The sequence below is a fragment of the Leptosomus discolor genome, chromosome 3 (genome assembly GCF_034619465.1).
Source record: "Leptosomus discolor isolate bLepDis1 chromosome 3, bLepDis1.hap2, whole genome shotgun sequence".
Taxonomy (NCBI): domain Eukaryota; kingdom Metazoa; phylum Chordata; class Aves; order Leptosomiformes; family Leptosomidae; genus Leptosomus; species Leptosomus discolor.
Genome location: NC_141393.1, coordinates 68,183,418 through 68,202,205, shown reverse-complemented (window position 1 = coordinate 68,202,205; position 18,788 = coordinate 68,183,418). Strand labels below are relative to the sequence as shown.

Here is an 18,788-nt window from a genome sequence, read left to right as displayed (position 1 = left end):
AATACTGTCAGGTCAGGGCTGAAGTGCAGTGAAGAACAGAGTCGTGCGGCTAAACGTGCACAGTATCCACTTGCAGCCTGCAGAAACACAGCCAGTTCTTTGGCCACCACCGAGCAGCGTCAAACCACACAAGCGCAGAATGGTGCTTTCCATAGTTATCTCATTAGAGTATCACCTTTCAGCTGTTGGGGACCTTTCAATTTAGATTTTTGGTACAAAGCACTTACAGGTCAAAAAGAAATAATAATAATAAAAAAATCTCCCAAACAATTTAGGAAGGCTTGCTAATTTCAATGAAAAAGGCAATGGACAGTAACACATCTGATCCTTCAGACTGGGTCTGCATAAAGGAGGACGTGAATCTCTCTCACATGTACACGTATACACAAACACGCTCATGCAAGCCCAAATCGGGCAAAGGCGAAGAGCTGCAAACAAGTAAAGTCAGCACATCTGAATCCATCTTCCTGCCAGAGATACTGCTATACAACACACCCCTCAATTTGAGGGCTAAACCCAAAGCCCTATTTTGCATCCCTGCTATGCACGATAGTTGACAAGAGACGGATATTTTGCAGATAGCAACACAGAGAAAAAGCACACAGTGCTATTGGGAAAATTATTTCATCAAGACATATAAATCCCTACAGCTGAAATACAGGGAGCTGTAAACTGCATTTTTTTATCCTCACTTTCTAACAGATATTCTTTGTAGACGAAGTGGAGTGGTGGAAGGTGAAGGGACAGTCCTCTCTTCAGCACATAGTTTTGTGAGAAGTTACAGGAAGTCCATTATTTCAAGTTACTGCATCCTTCCTAAGTAAATCTTTACTGAATATGATGAAGATTGGTGCATTGCAGATTCTTTCATTGACCAGGTCACAAACAATCTCTCTTCTTCCAAAACAAACCAGCTCCCCTGCATGCCTGCCCCCTGCCCCCAAAGTAGTAACCCTTTTCAGGTATTCATGCGAAACCTTAGTGCACAAGGATTGTTAAGTATGTGGCGAGCACAAAGTTAATCTATTCTTTCATCACAACATACTCATTCCAACTGGAATATACAGAAAGCAAGGCTCAGCTTTGATTGTTTTAGTTGCAAACAACCTTGACTTAGAAACAGCAATTACTGAAATAACCCTAGAAATCTTTTTAGCTAATGTCTGTTCTCTCCTGCCAAGTTTTTACCTGAAGGAAGAGCACAGGTTGTGTATTTTCTTGGTGCAATCATCCCCATGTAGGAGGGCTCAGCAGCCGCTTGCAGGAACTGTTGTAAGAGGTACATACCAGGCAGCAATGAAACCAGACGTCACTTAACTAATCTTCTGTGGCTCGCTCCATTTCCAAGCTCCTGAACATAACCTTTTATAACAGCACGGAGGCAGGATTTCTGCACAGCCAACTGGTCACCTGATAGCAACGCGGTATGGATCTGGCACCAAAACAGATTGGAGCTTCATTTTTATACCTTCTTCCCTTCTTTGCGTGATCAGAGAATTTTCTGAATTCAGTGGAATTTTTACTGGAAAAATTGAGCTTGAGGGAATGCAAAGGGTGTGATCATGAAGATGAAAATCTAATCAAGTGCGCAACTAAGCCAGAGGATCAGGAAGTTAAAAGTAATGTTTGAAGCTCAAAATTCCATCTTCACCAAATTTCAAAATTGTACATGTAGTCCACCAGAGTACTGAAGGTAGATTTTATTTATTTAATTTATTTATTTATTTATTTAAAGCACACTCCTGAAGTCATTTAGAGGTCTAAACTCAATTTTAGCAGCCTCTGTCTTTCTGAAAAAGGTAGCTGTGCAGTGATAGCTGCAGTTGCTTTGAAACTCAGCCCCCTCACTTAAGTGCTTCACTTCAGGAAAATCAGGTTTGAAAAAACCCAACTCAGGTGATTTATCACTGAGCTAGAATCACAGATTAGATGCCCACTATGTAACAGTTGTGTGATCAGGAAAGTAAGGGTGCCTAGTTCCCTACCTATTTGCATTTTACTGCTTACCTCCCAACCAGAGCACACTGTTTTCATCAGAAGTTGTCCAGTCTCCTTCCCATATGATCACTAGCCATGTATTTTTATGAAAGTTGTAGGAACTTAGTACCTCTGAGACATTTCTATCTCTCTCGAATTCAGTATCTGTTGGCCCGGAGACACAAATTATTGAAGAAAGCAGGGGACACAGATACAGCATCAGTTTTACTTCATTCAGGTAACAGGCTGAAAACAATCAGAGAAGTCTCTGCACAAGACAAGTTACAGTTGCTTTATGACAACAGGCAGATACATACATGCTAGGAAAAGAAAGTCAAAAAGGAATGAAAAGTAAAACAGAACCAGCAAAAAACTGGTTGTAAAGAACCCCTGGAGGTTATCTAGTCCTATTTACCACCTGGAGCAGGGCCTCGCCAACACCTGATAAGGTCTGCTGTGGCTTTGTCCAGCTAAGCCATGAAAGCCTTGGAGGATGAAGTTTCTACAGCTTTGCTGGGCAATCTGTTTTAGTGCTGCACTACCCTCCTGGTGCCACACCTTCTCTTAATCTCTCAGTCTGAAACTCCCAAAGCACAACTTGTGGCCATTCCCCCTTGTTTTACCATCTACCACTTTTGAGAAGGGTTTGGCTCCATTATTGCTAACTCTCTTTCAAGTAGCCATAGACTATCAGATCAACCCCTTAGCCTCTTTTCTTGCCAGCCTGAACAAGCCCACCTCTCTCAGCCTCTTTTCATGGGTCACGTGCTCCTGAACAAAATGACCTTGGCAGATCTCTGCTGGACTGTCTCCTGATTCATAACATCCTTCTTCAAGCGGTGAGCCCAACACTGGACCCAGTATTCCTAGTATGTCAGCAGCACTGAGTATAGGGCATCAGCATGACTGCTCTTCCATTGCCATGTAAGTGCTCACAAAGGCAATCTTTACAGAGAAAATCAGAGAACAGCAACTCATCACGGCATGGGAGATTCCTCCCAAGGAGGAAGAATAGATGTTAACAGTAGGTTGGGTGGATGCAACTCTACCAAAGGATGGAGAGAAGAGCTGCAGAGCCAAGACAGGAGTCAGCAGCTGAGTTACAGCTAGTAATGCTCCGCAGAGAGGGCTAAGGCACTAAAGGCCAGTTGGTTGTCTGATGATGTAAAGATGACTCCAGGACAAAAGTTTGGAAGATGAGCCAGAGAGCTATGTAAGGGTGAACAGATATTGACGTGCAGTAGACACTGTATATGCAGAGTTGACCATGTAGAAGCTCCTAAAAGGTGTAAGGCTTTCTTACCCAGATGGTTCTTAATCTTGGTGGCTATTCTGTCTCCAGCCAAGAAACGGGAGTATATTTTGAGGGGAAAACCAACCAAACAAACAAAAATAGCTGCTTGAATTGTGTGGTTTCAGAGAGTTTGTCAGCAACAAGGAGTTATTGTTAAGGAGTCCCTGCCTCTTCTCATCTCACCTTTGGCTGCTTGTTTGTATTGCAGAAATCATTCCACCAGAGCTCCTCATCTACATGCCATGTTAATACTGTTTAGAATAATTAGATCACTGAAGGCTACAAACAGCAAGCAGGTCAGAATTTAGTGTGGGTAGAGTACAAACTATGTTTTCCCACTGATTAGACCAAGCAACTGGATAAAAAGCCAAAATTTCTCCATGCTAGTGACTCAAAGTGAGGTCAAAATGAAAATTTGCAAAGAGCATCTTCACCTCTGATCTGCTTTCAGTGATCTTTTCTCAAGAGCCTTCATATTCAGTAGTCATAGAAGTGACTGAGAAAAAACAGGGTTAACTTGTTTCAGCAAGTGAAACAGTCTTCATTTTCTTCTCAGATGACTTCATCTCCAAATATAAAAACAAAATCCATTTGCATCAACACCAGCCTTTCTAACCATCAGAGAATCTCAAAAAGGCTCTCTCTGATGATGCTTTTTCCTAATAATTTAAAAATAAATTAAAACCAACAAAAAACCCCACAAACTTCCTCACTTCCATTCCCTCCTGATATTTAACATATGCAGGCAAAAAAATCCCTTATTAATGCCACAAAGATGCACCCGGATGCCAGAATCAGAACTTTCACTACGTATTCTCCTTAACAACTCTCATTTAGTGTGAGCAGGTGGTGAGAAGGAAGCAGAGTAAGAGAGAAGAGGATTATTTTGAGAAAGGAAGCAGTAACTGTTACTAGTCTGTCAAACAGTATGAATGGTGGAAATCTGAATCATGCTTTTACTGTATGAATGGTTAATTCCAATATGATATTATAAACAATGATCCTTTACAAAAGGTGTAATCTCCCTAACAGGAAAAAATAAACCTGTTAGAAAAAGAGCAGGATCTGAAGCAGAAATGGAGGCAACTTAAGAGATGGACCAGCTTGAGTTTGCTTCATCTTATCTCTTCCTATAACATTTAGGTGCTGGTCTCCAGGGCCTGTATCACACTTCATAACAGAATTGTCCCATTGAAAGTAATGGTTGAAAGAAGGAAAGAGGCTGTCAAGCCGGAGTTAGAGACAAATTATAGCTACGTTTTTAGCTTCCCTGAGTGGAACCACCTCTGAATAAGTGCTGCCAAGATGAAATCCTAGCAAGTAAATGACATATTTAGAGTGTGCCTATTCACTTGCAGAGAGGTATTACTACAATGATACAGATTATGTACCACGGAAATGTCACGGTATATATTTAACGGACGACCTGCTGATACAACTCTGTGTACAGGGTACCTCCCAGATAGGAATTAAGAATTTCAACATTAGAAACAACCTCTCCACTGTCTGCAAGCAGAGGGTAAACTCTACTAGCAGTAGATGGTGAGTGTCCTCTGGAGTTACAGTTTTTAAATGATCTTCTTAGTTTTCACTGTTTAAATAAGTCTCTTTCTATCTTACGTTTTATCTTTACGTCTGCCCCTCTGGCTCTCATTTGAGGGTGGCCACAGCGGTTTCTGCCTGCACAGAAGGGATGGCTCAGCTGCTCTTCTAGCAGCTGCTGAACCATCACAAATTATAGCTTACTGTACTGAAGTATGTGGAAATTGGTGTCTATCTTCGTACATGGGACTGTAAACCATGGTGGTTCAGCAGCTGCCTCACAAACAGCTGAGCCAACCCCGCAGCAAGGGCAAAAATGAAAGAGACAGCAAGAATGACTACAACAGCCCTTGGGTAAAGCACACTTAACTTAACATTGACCTTTTGTGAGTTACACATCTCTCGCTTCAACTTCTCAGCTGTAACGTGGGTAGTTTCTCTCCCACACTTCCTAGGAATGGTGCTACAAGGATGTGTGCACACACAAAGAAAATTTGTCAAATGGGTACTACTGCTGATTATGCAGAGGCCCTGAAGACTACGCACCATTTCAGTTGCTCCATTAACAAAAAGATTGACCTCATACAAGGTGGAAACTGTAGTGCTACAGACAAAAGAGTTCCATCACCCGATTCCCCATCCTTTTTTTTTTAAAAAAAAATAAATGAATAATTCAGTAAATCACAAGAGAAGTACAGCAATCTTACTTAGGGAAAAACGCAAATGCCATTGCTATGGCTCAACCTCTGCACTACAGCCAGCCCCAAGGAGCTCTTTCGCAAGTAGTAATTTCAGATATCATCATAAGATGCAACGCCTGCTGTTGCCATGTTATGCACATGCTTCCCTAGTACAAGCTAGATATTCTTATCAGCTCTGCATAGCAATTTCTCTACTACATATTTTAGCTGCCTCTGCTGTGTTTTTCAGCTTTTGGTGTCCATCCCAAAGCTATTTCAGTCCAGTTGTTTATCTGCACTGCTGGTAACATGTTCTGGCTGCCACCATCCGTTTCTTGCTCTTTATAAAGATGTTTAATGGTTTCCTCAACATCTTGACACAACGCTATTCCCACTGCTTGCTATCAACCCACTTTTTTCCATTAGCAGTAATCCTGTAATCATGACAAGCGACATTTCTAACCAGGATGTGAAAACAAGGGAACTACCTAGGGCGCTGCAAACAGAGATTATATATAACCTTCCCTCTCACTTACCCTCGTCCTTCCTCACAGTATGAGCATTGCTCAATTTCTCTCCAGCTCTTGTCTGTCCTCTTCCCCTCCCACCACTGCATGCCCAATTCCTTTAGCTACACACTTTGTGACTTCTATATTCACTATAGTTGCAGCTCTCATATGGAGACAGCCATGTGGATATGAGTTTCTCTTGTACTTTTAATACATTCTTGTCAAGTGTACATCAAGCAGCACACTTCAAGATGCCACATGCATCTAGAGCTGTAGCAAAATACATAGTAAGGGCATATACCCAAACAGCAAAGTCATCTATTCTGTATGGCAATTCATGAAAATGAAGAAGGTCACAAGGTTACATTTAAAAACATAACACTGGGATTTCCAGCTATTCAGATACTCAGTGAAGTCTAGAAAGTCTTCTATGCATTTTTTGCACAAGGTATAGAAAAAGAAGGCATTTAAATCCTAGATTTTAAAAGTCCTTCTAGCTTGCAAAGCTGCAAATAATATTCATTGCCTAGCACAGACTGACTGCAATATGATTCTTCATTCATCTCACCAGCCACATACCTGGAGCAAGTACTTTGCTATAACACTGTGTAAACATGTTTAATACCGGTTTTAGTTTCAAACAAGAATGAATATTTGTTCATATGACAAAACAAGATGATCATTTACAGCTGCATTTGAAATGCCACAAACAAATGCAATAGCAGTTCTGTTTATGTCATTTATCCCCAAGTACTTCACAGTTTTCCCTCCTAAATCATCAGCCTGTCCTGTTTCTTTTCAGCCTTCTAATCCAGGAATCAAACAAATCCAAAAAAAGAACCTACCTGCCTTCCTCAAATAACGAAGAGTTAAATAGTGCTACTGGCAAGTACAAATACAGAAGTACTACAGTTGCAATGTGTTAATTAACTATCTAGAAGAGTGGGATTCTAATGACTTGTGTGCAATACACTCACAGAATAAAATTCTTTGGCATAAAAACCAGCTGAGCCTGCAAAATGAAAAATACCTTAGCTGCTCTTCACCTTTGATAATGATGTTATCAAAGTTGCTTTACTGTTTAGAGATGCACGTTACTTTTTTTCCTCATAGCTCACTCACTCTCAGGATTGGTATTTTTTATAGCTGAACTAAGGAAGAATTGCTCCTAGACCTTATCAGCCTACGTCAAAGAGCTTCTTGCATAGGTTGGGAACAGAAAGAAGAGTTCACTTGTGTGTGGTTGCTGCCTCCATTCACTCTTCCTTTCTTCTGGAAAGAGTTGGAAGAATGCTCTTTATGCAACCACAGATGGGGTGTAATAAAAAAGGGGGAACTGGGCCAAATCTGGACTTGGAAAACTACTGCAACAGAGCTTTTGTCTGTCATTTTTAATACCTTCCCTTTCTTATGCTATCCCTAGATTTCAACATGTATAATTATAGCAGCAGGCAGTTGGTTGGTTATTTTAGGAACTGCACCCCAAACAGGCATGAGGTAAGTTATAGAAAAACCTGTTATCCAGTACTTGTTATGAAAATACAAAGCAAAGGAAAATCCACAGAGGCTCACAGTGAGGTAAAACATAACCACCTAACAGTTCTAAAAACCAGAGGGAACCACTTACAGCTATCTGCAAAAGCTGCATTCCTATTGACCTGCGTTCAGCAGCTCTCAGTAGTAAAACCCAAAGCTGTATAGTAATCTTACAAACACAGCTACCAACCCCGCCATGTGCAGCAACAGCCCTATTTCTCTGGTACCCCATAACATTCTCACTGATGTTTGGATAAACCCTGGTGTTTGGAAGTAATTTTGCTGGCGGCATTTACAAACAACGCCACGGTCACACGACCTCCACCCACCACCTACCTGCGACCCTCCCCACCTCAGCAGGCTCCTTTGCAACGATGCTGCCAGGGAAGCAGTACCAAGATACAGCTTGCAGCTACAAATTAAAATCAATTCGTTGCGGCCAAGTTTTCCACTTACCTAGCTTGGCGGCCCCCTCTGGCGGGTACTCGGGGAATTGGCCCTCGGAGGGGACGCTCACCGTCCGGCGCAGGCAGCGCCCTTTGGTAGCATCTGCCTGCGGCTCCTGGATCCCATCGACAGGCACCTGCATAAAAAGGATGCCGACAGCTGTTAACTTGACACTGGGCCGCGCTGTTAATACAACATTTTGATAAGAACTTAATTTTCTACTCATCTGGTAATAACTTTGAGACCTGACCTTACTACGCGATTCCTGAGGCTCACCGGGAAAGCTCTGCAGCAGCGAGAAGCGTTGGTGCACAGACAGCCCGGAGAGGGCTGCATGCAGGTGTGCAGCAACCTGCGCTCCAGAGGTATCAAGTCACAACACAGCCGTCCCATCTGACTAACAAGGCAGCCCTGCCTTTCAAAACTGGTTCTCCAATGCCGGACCCATTGCTACCCAGCCTTGCCTGCTTCCATGCTGGGAAAGTCAGGCAGGAGCTGCTGGTCAGAAGGCTACATGCGAAACTTTGAGATTACAAAAGCATTTTTGCAGTCTCAGCACATGTTCAGTGATCAGTCACAGCATGTCAGAGAAAAATGGACATTCTGCTGGTCGTACTAGGCACATGAAGAAAGGGAGTATCTTCTATGATTAAATCAAACTCATCCTAAAAATGGGACCTCAGAAAGCTCTAAGAAATAGTCCTCACTATTTCATAGAAATAAAATTCTGCTAATTCTCTTTAAAAGTACTGAAAATATCTTGTTTCTCTTCTGAAATTTTGGCAGAACTTGACCCCTCAGGGATTGCTCCCCCCTCAACCTTACCTTTAAACACCTGCCTGAATGACTACATTTTGCTAGAGAGGTGCTTATGCTGGAAAAAAAAGTGGTAAATTATGCTACCTATCACTGCAGCTACAGGGCATTTAGACAACGGCCAAGAGCTCTGAAACAGCCTAAGCAATACAATCTTTTTGTCTAACAGCACATATGTCTGGGAACAAGAAACAAGTCTAATGTACTCCTAATCCAATCCCAAAAAACGTACAAAGTGATTTGGAGGATAAGGAAAAGAAGCGAACTACTTTATGAATTTATACGGACACCTCTGTGCATCCCGATTTTGTTTACAAGATCAGCACAGGTTAATTCAAGCATTGATTACTTTGCATATACAAAGGCAGACAAAAACTTCAGAAAGCTACCTGCTTGCCAGAGGTGCCAGTCTGATTGCTCCAGCACGCAGAAAACTGCCTTCCACTAGGAAGCCACTGCTTCCACCAGGATGAAAACATCCTTTACTCTACCCTTCTGAAGACCATTCACGTTGCTCTGAAGGGGTTCAAAAGACGAAAGACAGCAAAGATCCTTCAAGCTGGTCAAAGGCTGGTCACCAAAGACGGAGACTGCAAAGCCACAACGAGCTCCGAGCTCCGTAACCAAGCCAAACACTTCTGGGCCCATGGTTACCATGGTCACCACAGTCTCCTTGACTGGGTCGCTACCAGCAGGGGGGGCACCTGGGGCCAGTACTGCCTGATACAGTATTTCTGGGCCCCATGTGCCCTAAAAAACTGGCACAGAAGGAGGCCAAAGGTGGGATGTGGGAGTTCATTAAGAAGTCCAGACAGTGCTTCCATGTCTCAACAGCAGAACACTCCAATCGGGGGAATTCCTTGAGCCTGCTTGTCTGGTTGGAGTCACTTGTCCAAGGAAGCCATGCCCTGCTTCCTGCTACAGATTTAGATTGGATATTAGGAAAAATTTCTTTACTGAAAGAGTGGTTCAGCATTGGAACAGGCTGCCCAGGGATGCGGCGGAGTCACCATCCCTGGAGGTGTTCAAAAGACGTACGGATGTCGTGCTTAGGGACATGGTTTAGCAGTGGGCTTAGTAGTGTTAGGATAATGGTTGGACCTGATGATCTTAAAGGTCTTTTCCAACCAACATGATTCTATGATTCTATAATCATGGTTATGACCATGGTTTTTCAGGTCTTTACATGGTCAGATTATCAAGTTTAGTTCAGTATTGGTGAATTACTGGATTTGCTGTCATTTTGACCTGGATAACTGTGCTACTGAGTTACAGCATTTCTTGTGGTAGCAACCTGGATAATCATACTCCTGATCTGTACTTGTTACTGCAACATTATTTAGAGATAAATTGTTCATCGCTAAAGCAGTTGGTCTGGTGTCTGTTACCATATCTAGAACCTGTAACTTGGTGGGGCCACTTTAAGCCCTTACATTCGACAGTTGGAAGAAACCCCAGGGATGAGGGAGAGATGCAGCATCCAGAGGCTGGAGGCAGGCACAACCCCTCAGTGCTCAGAACATCTCAGTGCACTTTTGATGAGGACATTGGCTTCAACAGTACAACTGCAACACATGCATATGGCAATTTATTTTCATATAGCTACATAAAAGATAGCTTGCAGCTAAAGGATTAGAAGCCCCTGTCATATTTCCTGAGTTGCTTATCCTTTCATATCTTCGATCATCTCTGAAAACTGGGTATAAATAGCAAACAAAAAGATATTATTCATTTGTACCGAAGGTTGTGAAAGATGTACAAGATACTGTACTATTTTAGAAAGAAGCTGCACTACAACAGCTCTCAAACTAGTTCTGGCATTTCCTGACTTTTAAGCACTTAACATTCTCTTAAGGTCATTTTAAAATGCTATTTATTTCTATGCTAGTCTATTTGTCTCCTCCAAACAGTGCTCATTTTTCAAAACAAGTTTCCCAAATCCCTCGTGGTTATTCTGTTACGGCTACTTTGTTTGCTGGTAGATTTTTACAGTAGCTCCTTTGCCGAATGAACTCCGTGTGAGAGCACTTTAGGAAGTTAAGCAAAGACTAACTTTGTTAGTTATTGCCACATTCATTCAATCAAGTTCACATATTAGATTTTCAGTTTTCACCTGGAGGCTCCATTTAGTCTTACTTCCTTCTAAATGCTCTTCTGCTCTACTGCCTCTTCTGCCTCTCCTGATTTCCTTCAGAGCATTTTTTGCTGGGATGCTGCAAGCTGTATTTCCAGAACAGCTATTACCAGTCACACCACACACCTGCTTCAGCACACCTTAAAAACATCAAGCTACCATCCTCTAACCCTCCTTTCTCAGGGAATTTGTTGCACCTATATCTAACTGCTAGCTCCATACCAATACAGCTCCTACAGGGTAGATTTCTCCACTATTAGATTTTTTTTTTTAACTGAGAAATTAATATAGTCCCTTTTCTTTCAAGTATACCTCTTCAGTATCTGTGTGTGCTTTCAGACATGGGATGACAGAAATATTCTCTTAACCCACTGACACAAAAAAAAAAGCACTACTACCACCCTGATAACAGCATATGTAAGAACAGCGACGACAGCCAAGAGGACACTATAGATATACTGACTTGCTGCTCAGGGTGAGGAGGAGAATGGTGATTGAGGCAATGCTGTCCTTTGTGTCCTTGGGAAAAGGCAAACAGGCTGCAGCACACCGGAGTCGGTGTCAAAACCAAATCTACTTCTGCATACCAGAGATAGGATTTATCTTCAAAGAGGAACTCGGCCATTAAGAGGAAGACTGTTTGAGAGCTCAGATCCTAATTCTGGGTCACTTAGCCTTTTGTATTTAACATTTGCCCGGACTAGGAAAACATGGTGAGGTTGCACACTAAAAAAGGTTCATTGGTGTAGCTGCATTCATCTAGTGCTCTACAGTCCACACCAGCAAAAAACCCCACTTTTGTTAGCCTATTTATAGTGACTTGAAAAAAACCTGATACTGTTTATTCCACTCAATTCTATAAACTCTATATGGAACAGTATTTTAATGCTACATAGCTTGATCTACACCAGAGAACATGCGAACATTCCACAATTTCACAGACAAGATTAAAGTGTCAAAGTAGCTAAAAAAAGATCCCCCTCCTTAAGTCTGACTCAAAAGCGCTGTGTTATTTTAAGTAACACTCTTCTAAACCCATACTCTCTGTCTATACTGACAAAAAAGAACTAACTCCAAGACGGCAGGAGCAGTATTCATTGCTTAGCATAAGATCAGCCTGTTCTTACAAATACAGCTTCATGAACATGCAAAATGAGCTTGCTTAGCAGCTCTGTATCTTTTGGGGCTGGACATATTTTTAAACAGGTATATAAACTGCTCGGGTTCACAGATCAGGTGGCACCAAAAAACAAGCAAGTGCACAACTAAATACCATACCAAGCCAGACATCTGCAATCTTCCCAACCCTCCTCCAGCCCCTGCTATTCCAGCAAGCAGTTCAGCAAAGGATCAAAGAGAATGACAAAGTCTTGCAGAGTCAGGACTCTAATAGCAATTTAGGCTTTCAGCCCTTTTTTTTTTTTTTCTTCCCATCCACCTTTGTTATCCTGTTCTCTGCCCTGCTGAGACTTCACCAACCTGGGAATCATCTGACCCAGAGTCTATGTGCTGAAGCTGCTGGTTCAGGGCTGGACTCTGAGCAGTGCGACTCTGGGACAAGAAGGTCCTATGGACAGTCCAAATGCTGATAATTTCGGCAATCTTGACAATTTTCATCATAGGCCATGTTTCATTGGCAAATTTCAATTTACTGAGGAAAGGACCAGAGCTCAAACTCTAAACTCTAGAACAGCATAACAGCTCACCTGCCACTGAACATGCTTTTTAAGTAGAAAAAGCCTATATTTGGGATTTCTAGTGGTTTGATGATGAAAAGATTTCAGAAGAAATACAATTAAGAGCTCTACAGGCATTTAATGCCTCTTAAAGGCAAACTGAGCAAGGCTATTTTAAAAAGAAAAGTAGGAAAAATTTTCTTCACTGCAGATAGGTTTTTCAAGACTGGGAAGACCGATTCAAGACAAAAACTCAAGAACTTACAATCTCTTCTGAACTAGTAATCAGGAAGTTTGGAATCATGTCAACAAACAGTTAAACAATTCATTTTAATTTTCACCTTTCTCCAGGAAGTTATAAGCTGGCTAAAATTTTGACATAGAAATCCACCTTAAAAATGTTGACAAGTACTTCTTTGGACTTTTGGAAAAAAAAAAAAAATTAAATTCATTTGGGAATTGAAGCAAATCTTTTCTTATGACTGGGTCCAGCTTTGACAAACTCCTATTTCCAGGTAAAACACATTTGCTGTAAGATACCAATGTGACAAGTCTTTGGAAAATGGCAGTGGGCATTTCTGAAGAACCTCCCCTGGGGCCCCATGCACCAGCGTTTGCTGTTGCTATTTTCTCTTGGGATCACCACTGTCACTCCTTTACTGGTGTCAGTGACAGGAGAAGGAAGAGTAGGAAAATACATCAGAGATAGCCTGCTGCTGGCCTCTTGTCACCAGCACCAATAAGTAGTAGATCTTGTCACAGTGAATGTAGGTCTTCACTATCCTTTGCCCTTGATTAAAACCACCTCCAAGAAGAAAGATGAGGTTTTGTGTGCAGGGAGGAAGAAGGAAGAGTTTAACACAGTGAAAAGTGTTATTCATCTTCCTTTCCAGCTGAATACAAAATTAAAAGATTCAGCAGGACAGCAGCCAAGTTACAGACAAAGACTAACTAAAAAGCAGCCCAAAACCAGATGCAGCCATTTGTCATATCCTTCACGAAAGTGCTGTGCAATGGATTATCTGAAACTGCTCTTCATAAACACTAACTCATTCCCTTTCCCTGTTTAAATGGCCCTGATTTTGCAGATACTTCTATTGTGCCCTCACAGCTCTTACCCTATGGAACAGGTTTCACAAACGATGAAAATATCTACACCTTCCTGACAGGGGAAAATCGTCTTCCTTGTAGAAAAAAATACCCGATTTGTAAGTGAATCGGTCCAGACCTGTTCTCCTAGTCTTGGAAGATGCTGCTAGATATTACCACACCATGATTTGTTGTAGTAATTGCACATCTCCTGTCACTCACGACTCCTTATTTGCGAAGTCATCTCTCATGTCCCTACAGGGATTAATTTTCTTTCTACCTAACTTTTTGGGCATCAATCTCTTCCCTTCATTAATAATCCTCATTCTTCAGTCTCAGCTATTTTAATTTCATAAAGTTGACAAGATGTCAAGTAATTAATACTTTTCTACACTGCATAAGGTGATACCATCAGACTATTTTTATCTGTTAGTAATTGCAGATATTTTTGGATCAAGTTGTACCTCGAAAGTTCTCCAATTTCCCACCTACTCTCACGCTTGCACAGCGCAAGACCTCTCTTGCACATACTCTATCCAAACTGCCTTGACAATAAATCCACAGTGGTGGGATGTTAGAAGAAAAGAGTTTCCTTACTACGGTGTTTATTTCTGTAATGTTCATTCAGTCTTAAAAATCTGTGGAATTCATAATGTTGTATTTTAACAGCATTAACTTAAAGAAACCAGACTTAGCATTATACCTGAAACAGTCAAGACATCTTTCAATCACCTGTTTGCATTTTGTATATGTTTTCCTACTTTTTGGCTTTGACATACATACTTGCATAATGATTTTACAAAGTATTATAAACATCAAACATTTATGTTCCCTTTCAATTTCACATGGGCTAAGCTTCTTGGATTTTTATTCCATGAAGAAACAAAGCAGATGCACAGAGAATAAAATGAGATGCTTCAGACTTACAGTTTTCAAATTACACCAGCCTTGGGATGATGCAAGTGCTCCGTTTCATCTGCAAGGGCACTCTGCTGTTAACATCTCTTCCTTCTTCCCTGACACCCACCCCCTTACTGATGGGTATCATCCTGTCCCTCACATTGTTTCTAAGATCCTCTTCAGCAGTCCAAAGGAATTCTGACCTACCTGCTCTATCAGCAATTTCCATGTTCAGGGCAGGAACCTCTTCATCTTCAGCTCCTGTTGCCTATTGCCTCATTTCAGGTTAACAAAGAGCCTCCAGCATCACCTTTCCAATAATTTTACTCTAAATATAATCTTCTATTTTCTTCTTTAAGTAACTGCCCTCTTCCTCATTCACCTGGTCTTTTGCTTAGGCTCCCTGTACCTGTGGTCCCACCCATGGGCTTTTTTTGATTCCCCTCCTACATACTTTTCAGTCATTATGCTCATCCCAAGCATCTCTCCCCATCGCTGCCTTAAGACTTTGTTCACTCCTACTTCTACATCACATTTCATAGAGCCTCTTTTCAACTTTGAATGACTTGATAAGCAAAATTTAACTGAGTCACCTCCCCTTCCCTTCTCATGAAAGCTACAAGGGACGCTTCTATTTCAGAAAAATTAGAAGGTGCAACTCCAGAGCATCAGCCCTGTGTCTTTCTCTTAACTAGCAGTTCTACTCCTATGCGTTTTGTGTTTCTATAAGGGATCTTACATAAACTGCCACGTGTACAGACCCAGAATCTAGATTGAAACATGCTTTTATTTTTCTTACAGAGTATTTATGACTCTGCAAGGAGTTCCCTTCTTCCTTAAGAGTAGTCCCAAATTACTTGAAAAATCAGAATGGCAAATCCAACTTCGGCTACTAGCTTCTGAAACAAATCACATCATCAGCATGTGGAGTCACACCTGCACCAGAGGCATGTCTGCTTGGCCCATCTGCATGCAGCATTTCCCAAAACAAGTTATTTCTCATAGTGATAGTGCAGACAGGTTCCTTTGAGAGCACACTGCAAAGATTTACTCTGCTGCTTGATTTTTTGGGGTAACTGCTATACTTAAACCCCAGGCTCTCTATAATCTGATACTGAATTTCTCCAGCTTCTGACAAAAACCAGAGTGTATTTAAACATAGTATGTAATGACTTAATACACCAGTGATATATCAGACTTCCCATATTTACTCCTCAAGATCTAAGCAAAAGACTCATCTTACTCCCAACAAAATGCTTTTAACTCTGGTAGGAGAGACTAAACCTGTATGTGCATGATTACTACCTTCGGATAATTATTAGTGATACGAAACAGCATTGTTTTCAATTACTTTTCTTTAAAGAGATGCATCCTTTTAGCCCAGCTGTGCTGGTACAGTACAGTTTTAGGAGTAACTCTCAAACGTCCTTAAGTTTCTTTAGTATATACTTTAATTCCTTAGGTGACAGTCCTGTCAGACTAGACAAAGAATTACATAGTAAATAAACATCATGACATGACACGGGCCTTCCATTTTCCCTGCGTTTGATAACCTCTCCTATGCATTAGCATTGCTGTTGTTCCCTTCTAATAACTCAAATCCTTGTCTAAACCATTTCCTCCTACTCTCCCTATGCAAGGAAATATTTCAGCCCTTGTAAATAACCTGATCACAGCTGAAGATGAATAATGTTTAGTGCTACACCAGAAACACGTTTCGTATTCTCAGCCAGTGCACAGCCATACACAGAAGCTTCAAAAGAACCATAAAACCCCACAAAAATTCAGGTAATCTCCAAATGTAGGAAATCATGGTATTAGACCCAAATTCACAGGCATTTATATAGTAAAATCTATTTCAGTCATCTGAAAACATTCCTATTTTATAGCTCCTCCTGAAATATTTATTTTTAAACAGGGTAAATCTACAGCAGAATAATTAAACAAACAAACCCAGGAGCATTATCATATATTTCTAAAGCTCATGTATTCGTGAGAGTCTGCAGACATCAAATATCACAAAAAACCCCACCATATCATGGCATAGTCTAGGGGAAAGGAATTATCAGCATTTGTTTGTTCAGTGTTTCAATCAACTAAAACATGCCTATTACTTTACTCATATTGACATTACCTTCATGGCAAGGCACAATGCCAAGTCCTACATGCTATACACACACACGCCACATACAGTCATTTTATAATTAAAGCAAAGATAGTTGCAATAGCTTTAAGCATCCATGACAAGGGGCACCCAATCTTCCTTCCTGTATTTAACAAGAGAGGGCAAATCTCTGCCTCAAACCATTTACCTTGTGACTGCAGGAAGGATGGCTGCACAGTGTGAAGGTTGCACACACCTTTCCTCTGCCCAGCACTCCAATACAGACACAAACAAACCCTTTTTTTCCTACCTTTACTGCACTTTCCCCTACCTTTATGTCTGCACTGACGTGAGAAGGTAGGCTTACACAGCTTCAGTGGCTTTAACTGCTATTAAAAGCAGCAATAACATAGGAAGATATAGTGGCAGACTTGAATGCAGGCTGTAAAACTCCAGGAGGAAGTTTTGGATGCACACAGTTTGCTGTCACCTCTTCCGTGCAACCGGCGTCTGAGCCAGCTGGGCTATAACTGTGCGTGCTGTGCCATCCACACATAGAATAGGTTAGTTCCCCTTTTCCCCCTTTCACACGTTTCGCTAAACTCATGAACAAAATAAAAGGGAGATGAGAAAAGCTGCCTTCTTTTTTTACCAATAAAGGGCAAAAGGTAAATCCTGAGTGGCCAACGTGAGCTTCTCTCACCTCTTTCTCCCTGTTGAGCAGCACCAGCTGGCTGTCTGTCAGGATGCAGTACTTCCTCTCCCATGTTGTTGTTTCAGTGTAGGGGGACTGGCCACAGGACAGTCTGTGTGTAGGTGGTCCTTTCACATCTGCAAACAGAAAACAGTGACGCCAGAATGATTACCATGTGCCATTAACCACCTTCTTTGCTTTTGCTGTTCTGCAGCTAGATGCGAACCAAAACTGCAATCTGTACTTAGCAGCGCCTGTTTCAGCACATTAAAAGATGAAATGCTAATCCTGGGAGGCACCCATGTGGAATGCTATGTAACGTACACTATGAATACTTATTTATCTATAGTGTGACTTAGAAAAATGGCAATACCCGAGATGAATATAAATGTCTCTGACAAAGACTGAAATATGATCAAAAGAAAAGACCGAGAGCTCTCATGAAAACTTAAATCTTCCCTCCACTCTCTTCTCAAAACCATGGTTAGAAGGGGTAGGGCCCTGAATGGACTCTAAATCTTAATAAACTAAATTATTTGAGACTAAGGATAGAGAGATAGGAAGGAGGATGGGGATCAAGGAAGGCTGGCTTGAAGAAGGGAGGTAAAAATTCAAAGGGATGGGCATTTAATTGAGAACGGCTTACTACCGTCTTTCGGTAGGGAAACTATTCAATTAAATTGTGACAGCTAAGTCTTCCAGCATTTTCATTTAGCCACAGCCACTCTAGTGACAAAAACTCAAACAAAAAACCCAACCAACCAACCAACCAAAAAATCCAAACCAAAACAAAAATCCAACTTGTTTGGCTTCCAGTGCTGATCTTTCAAAATTTGTTTTAAAATCAACTTCCCTTAAGTCTCTCAGGCTTGAGCTACATAATCACACTGTGCCTCTCACTAAGAAGATTTCGCTGAGATTGGGAAAGGAAAGCAAACGAACAAGTGCAGCAGACAAACAGACTTCACTGCCAAGCAGCCAAGCCCAAAAGCAGAGAAAGCCGTGAAGCAGCAAGGTATGCTGCCAGTGCTACAAGAAGCCTGGGTGCAAAGAAGGCTGCCCTAGGAATTCAAGTGTGCAGCCAATTTGTAAAAATCTGTTTACAGGAGACAGAAATGCTATACGAATAACAGAAAAAAGCATGTATGCAACAGTCATGGGTAGCACCATTTATAAAAATTTAGAAAACAGTTTCAAGTAATCTCTTCCTAAAATTCTGACATTAAATTCTCATTGCTTTGTAAGATTAAGTTCCGTTTTTATCTTGCACTCGTAGTTTTATACAACTTTACTTGCATTGATCTAAAAAATCAGCCATTCTCAACGCATACACTATATATTCCTGAACTCCCTGGACTACCCCTAAGGGGTCTAAAACAGACACTGCAAA

General features: G+C 41.3%; 1 protein-coding gene across 1 annotated transcript in view; it reads right to left on the bottom strand.

Annotated features, from left to right (window-relative positions):
• Positions 1 to 18,788, bottom strand: part of RASAL2 (RAS protein activator like 2) — a 123,561-nt gene that overhangs the window by 81,842 nt on the left and 22,931 nt on the right. Inside the window, exons 2-3 of the mRNA XM_086462387.1 lie at positions 17,408 to 17,535; positions 7,995 to 8,121 (exon numbers count right to left, since the gene is read on the bottom strand). Coding sequence (XP_086318513.1) covers positions 7,995 to 8,121; positions 17,408 to 17,535 — 255 coding nt within the window. The remainder of the gene's footprint in view (positions 1 to 7,994; positions 8,122 to 17,407; positions 17,536 to 18,788) is intronic.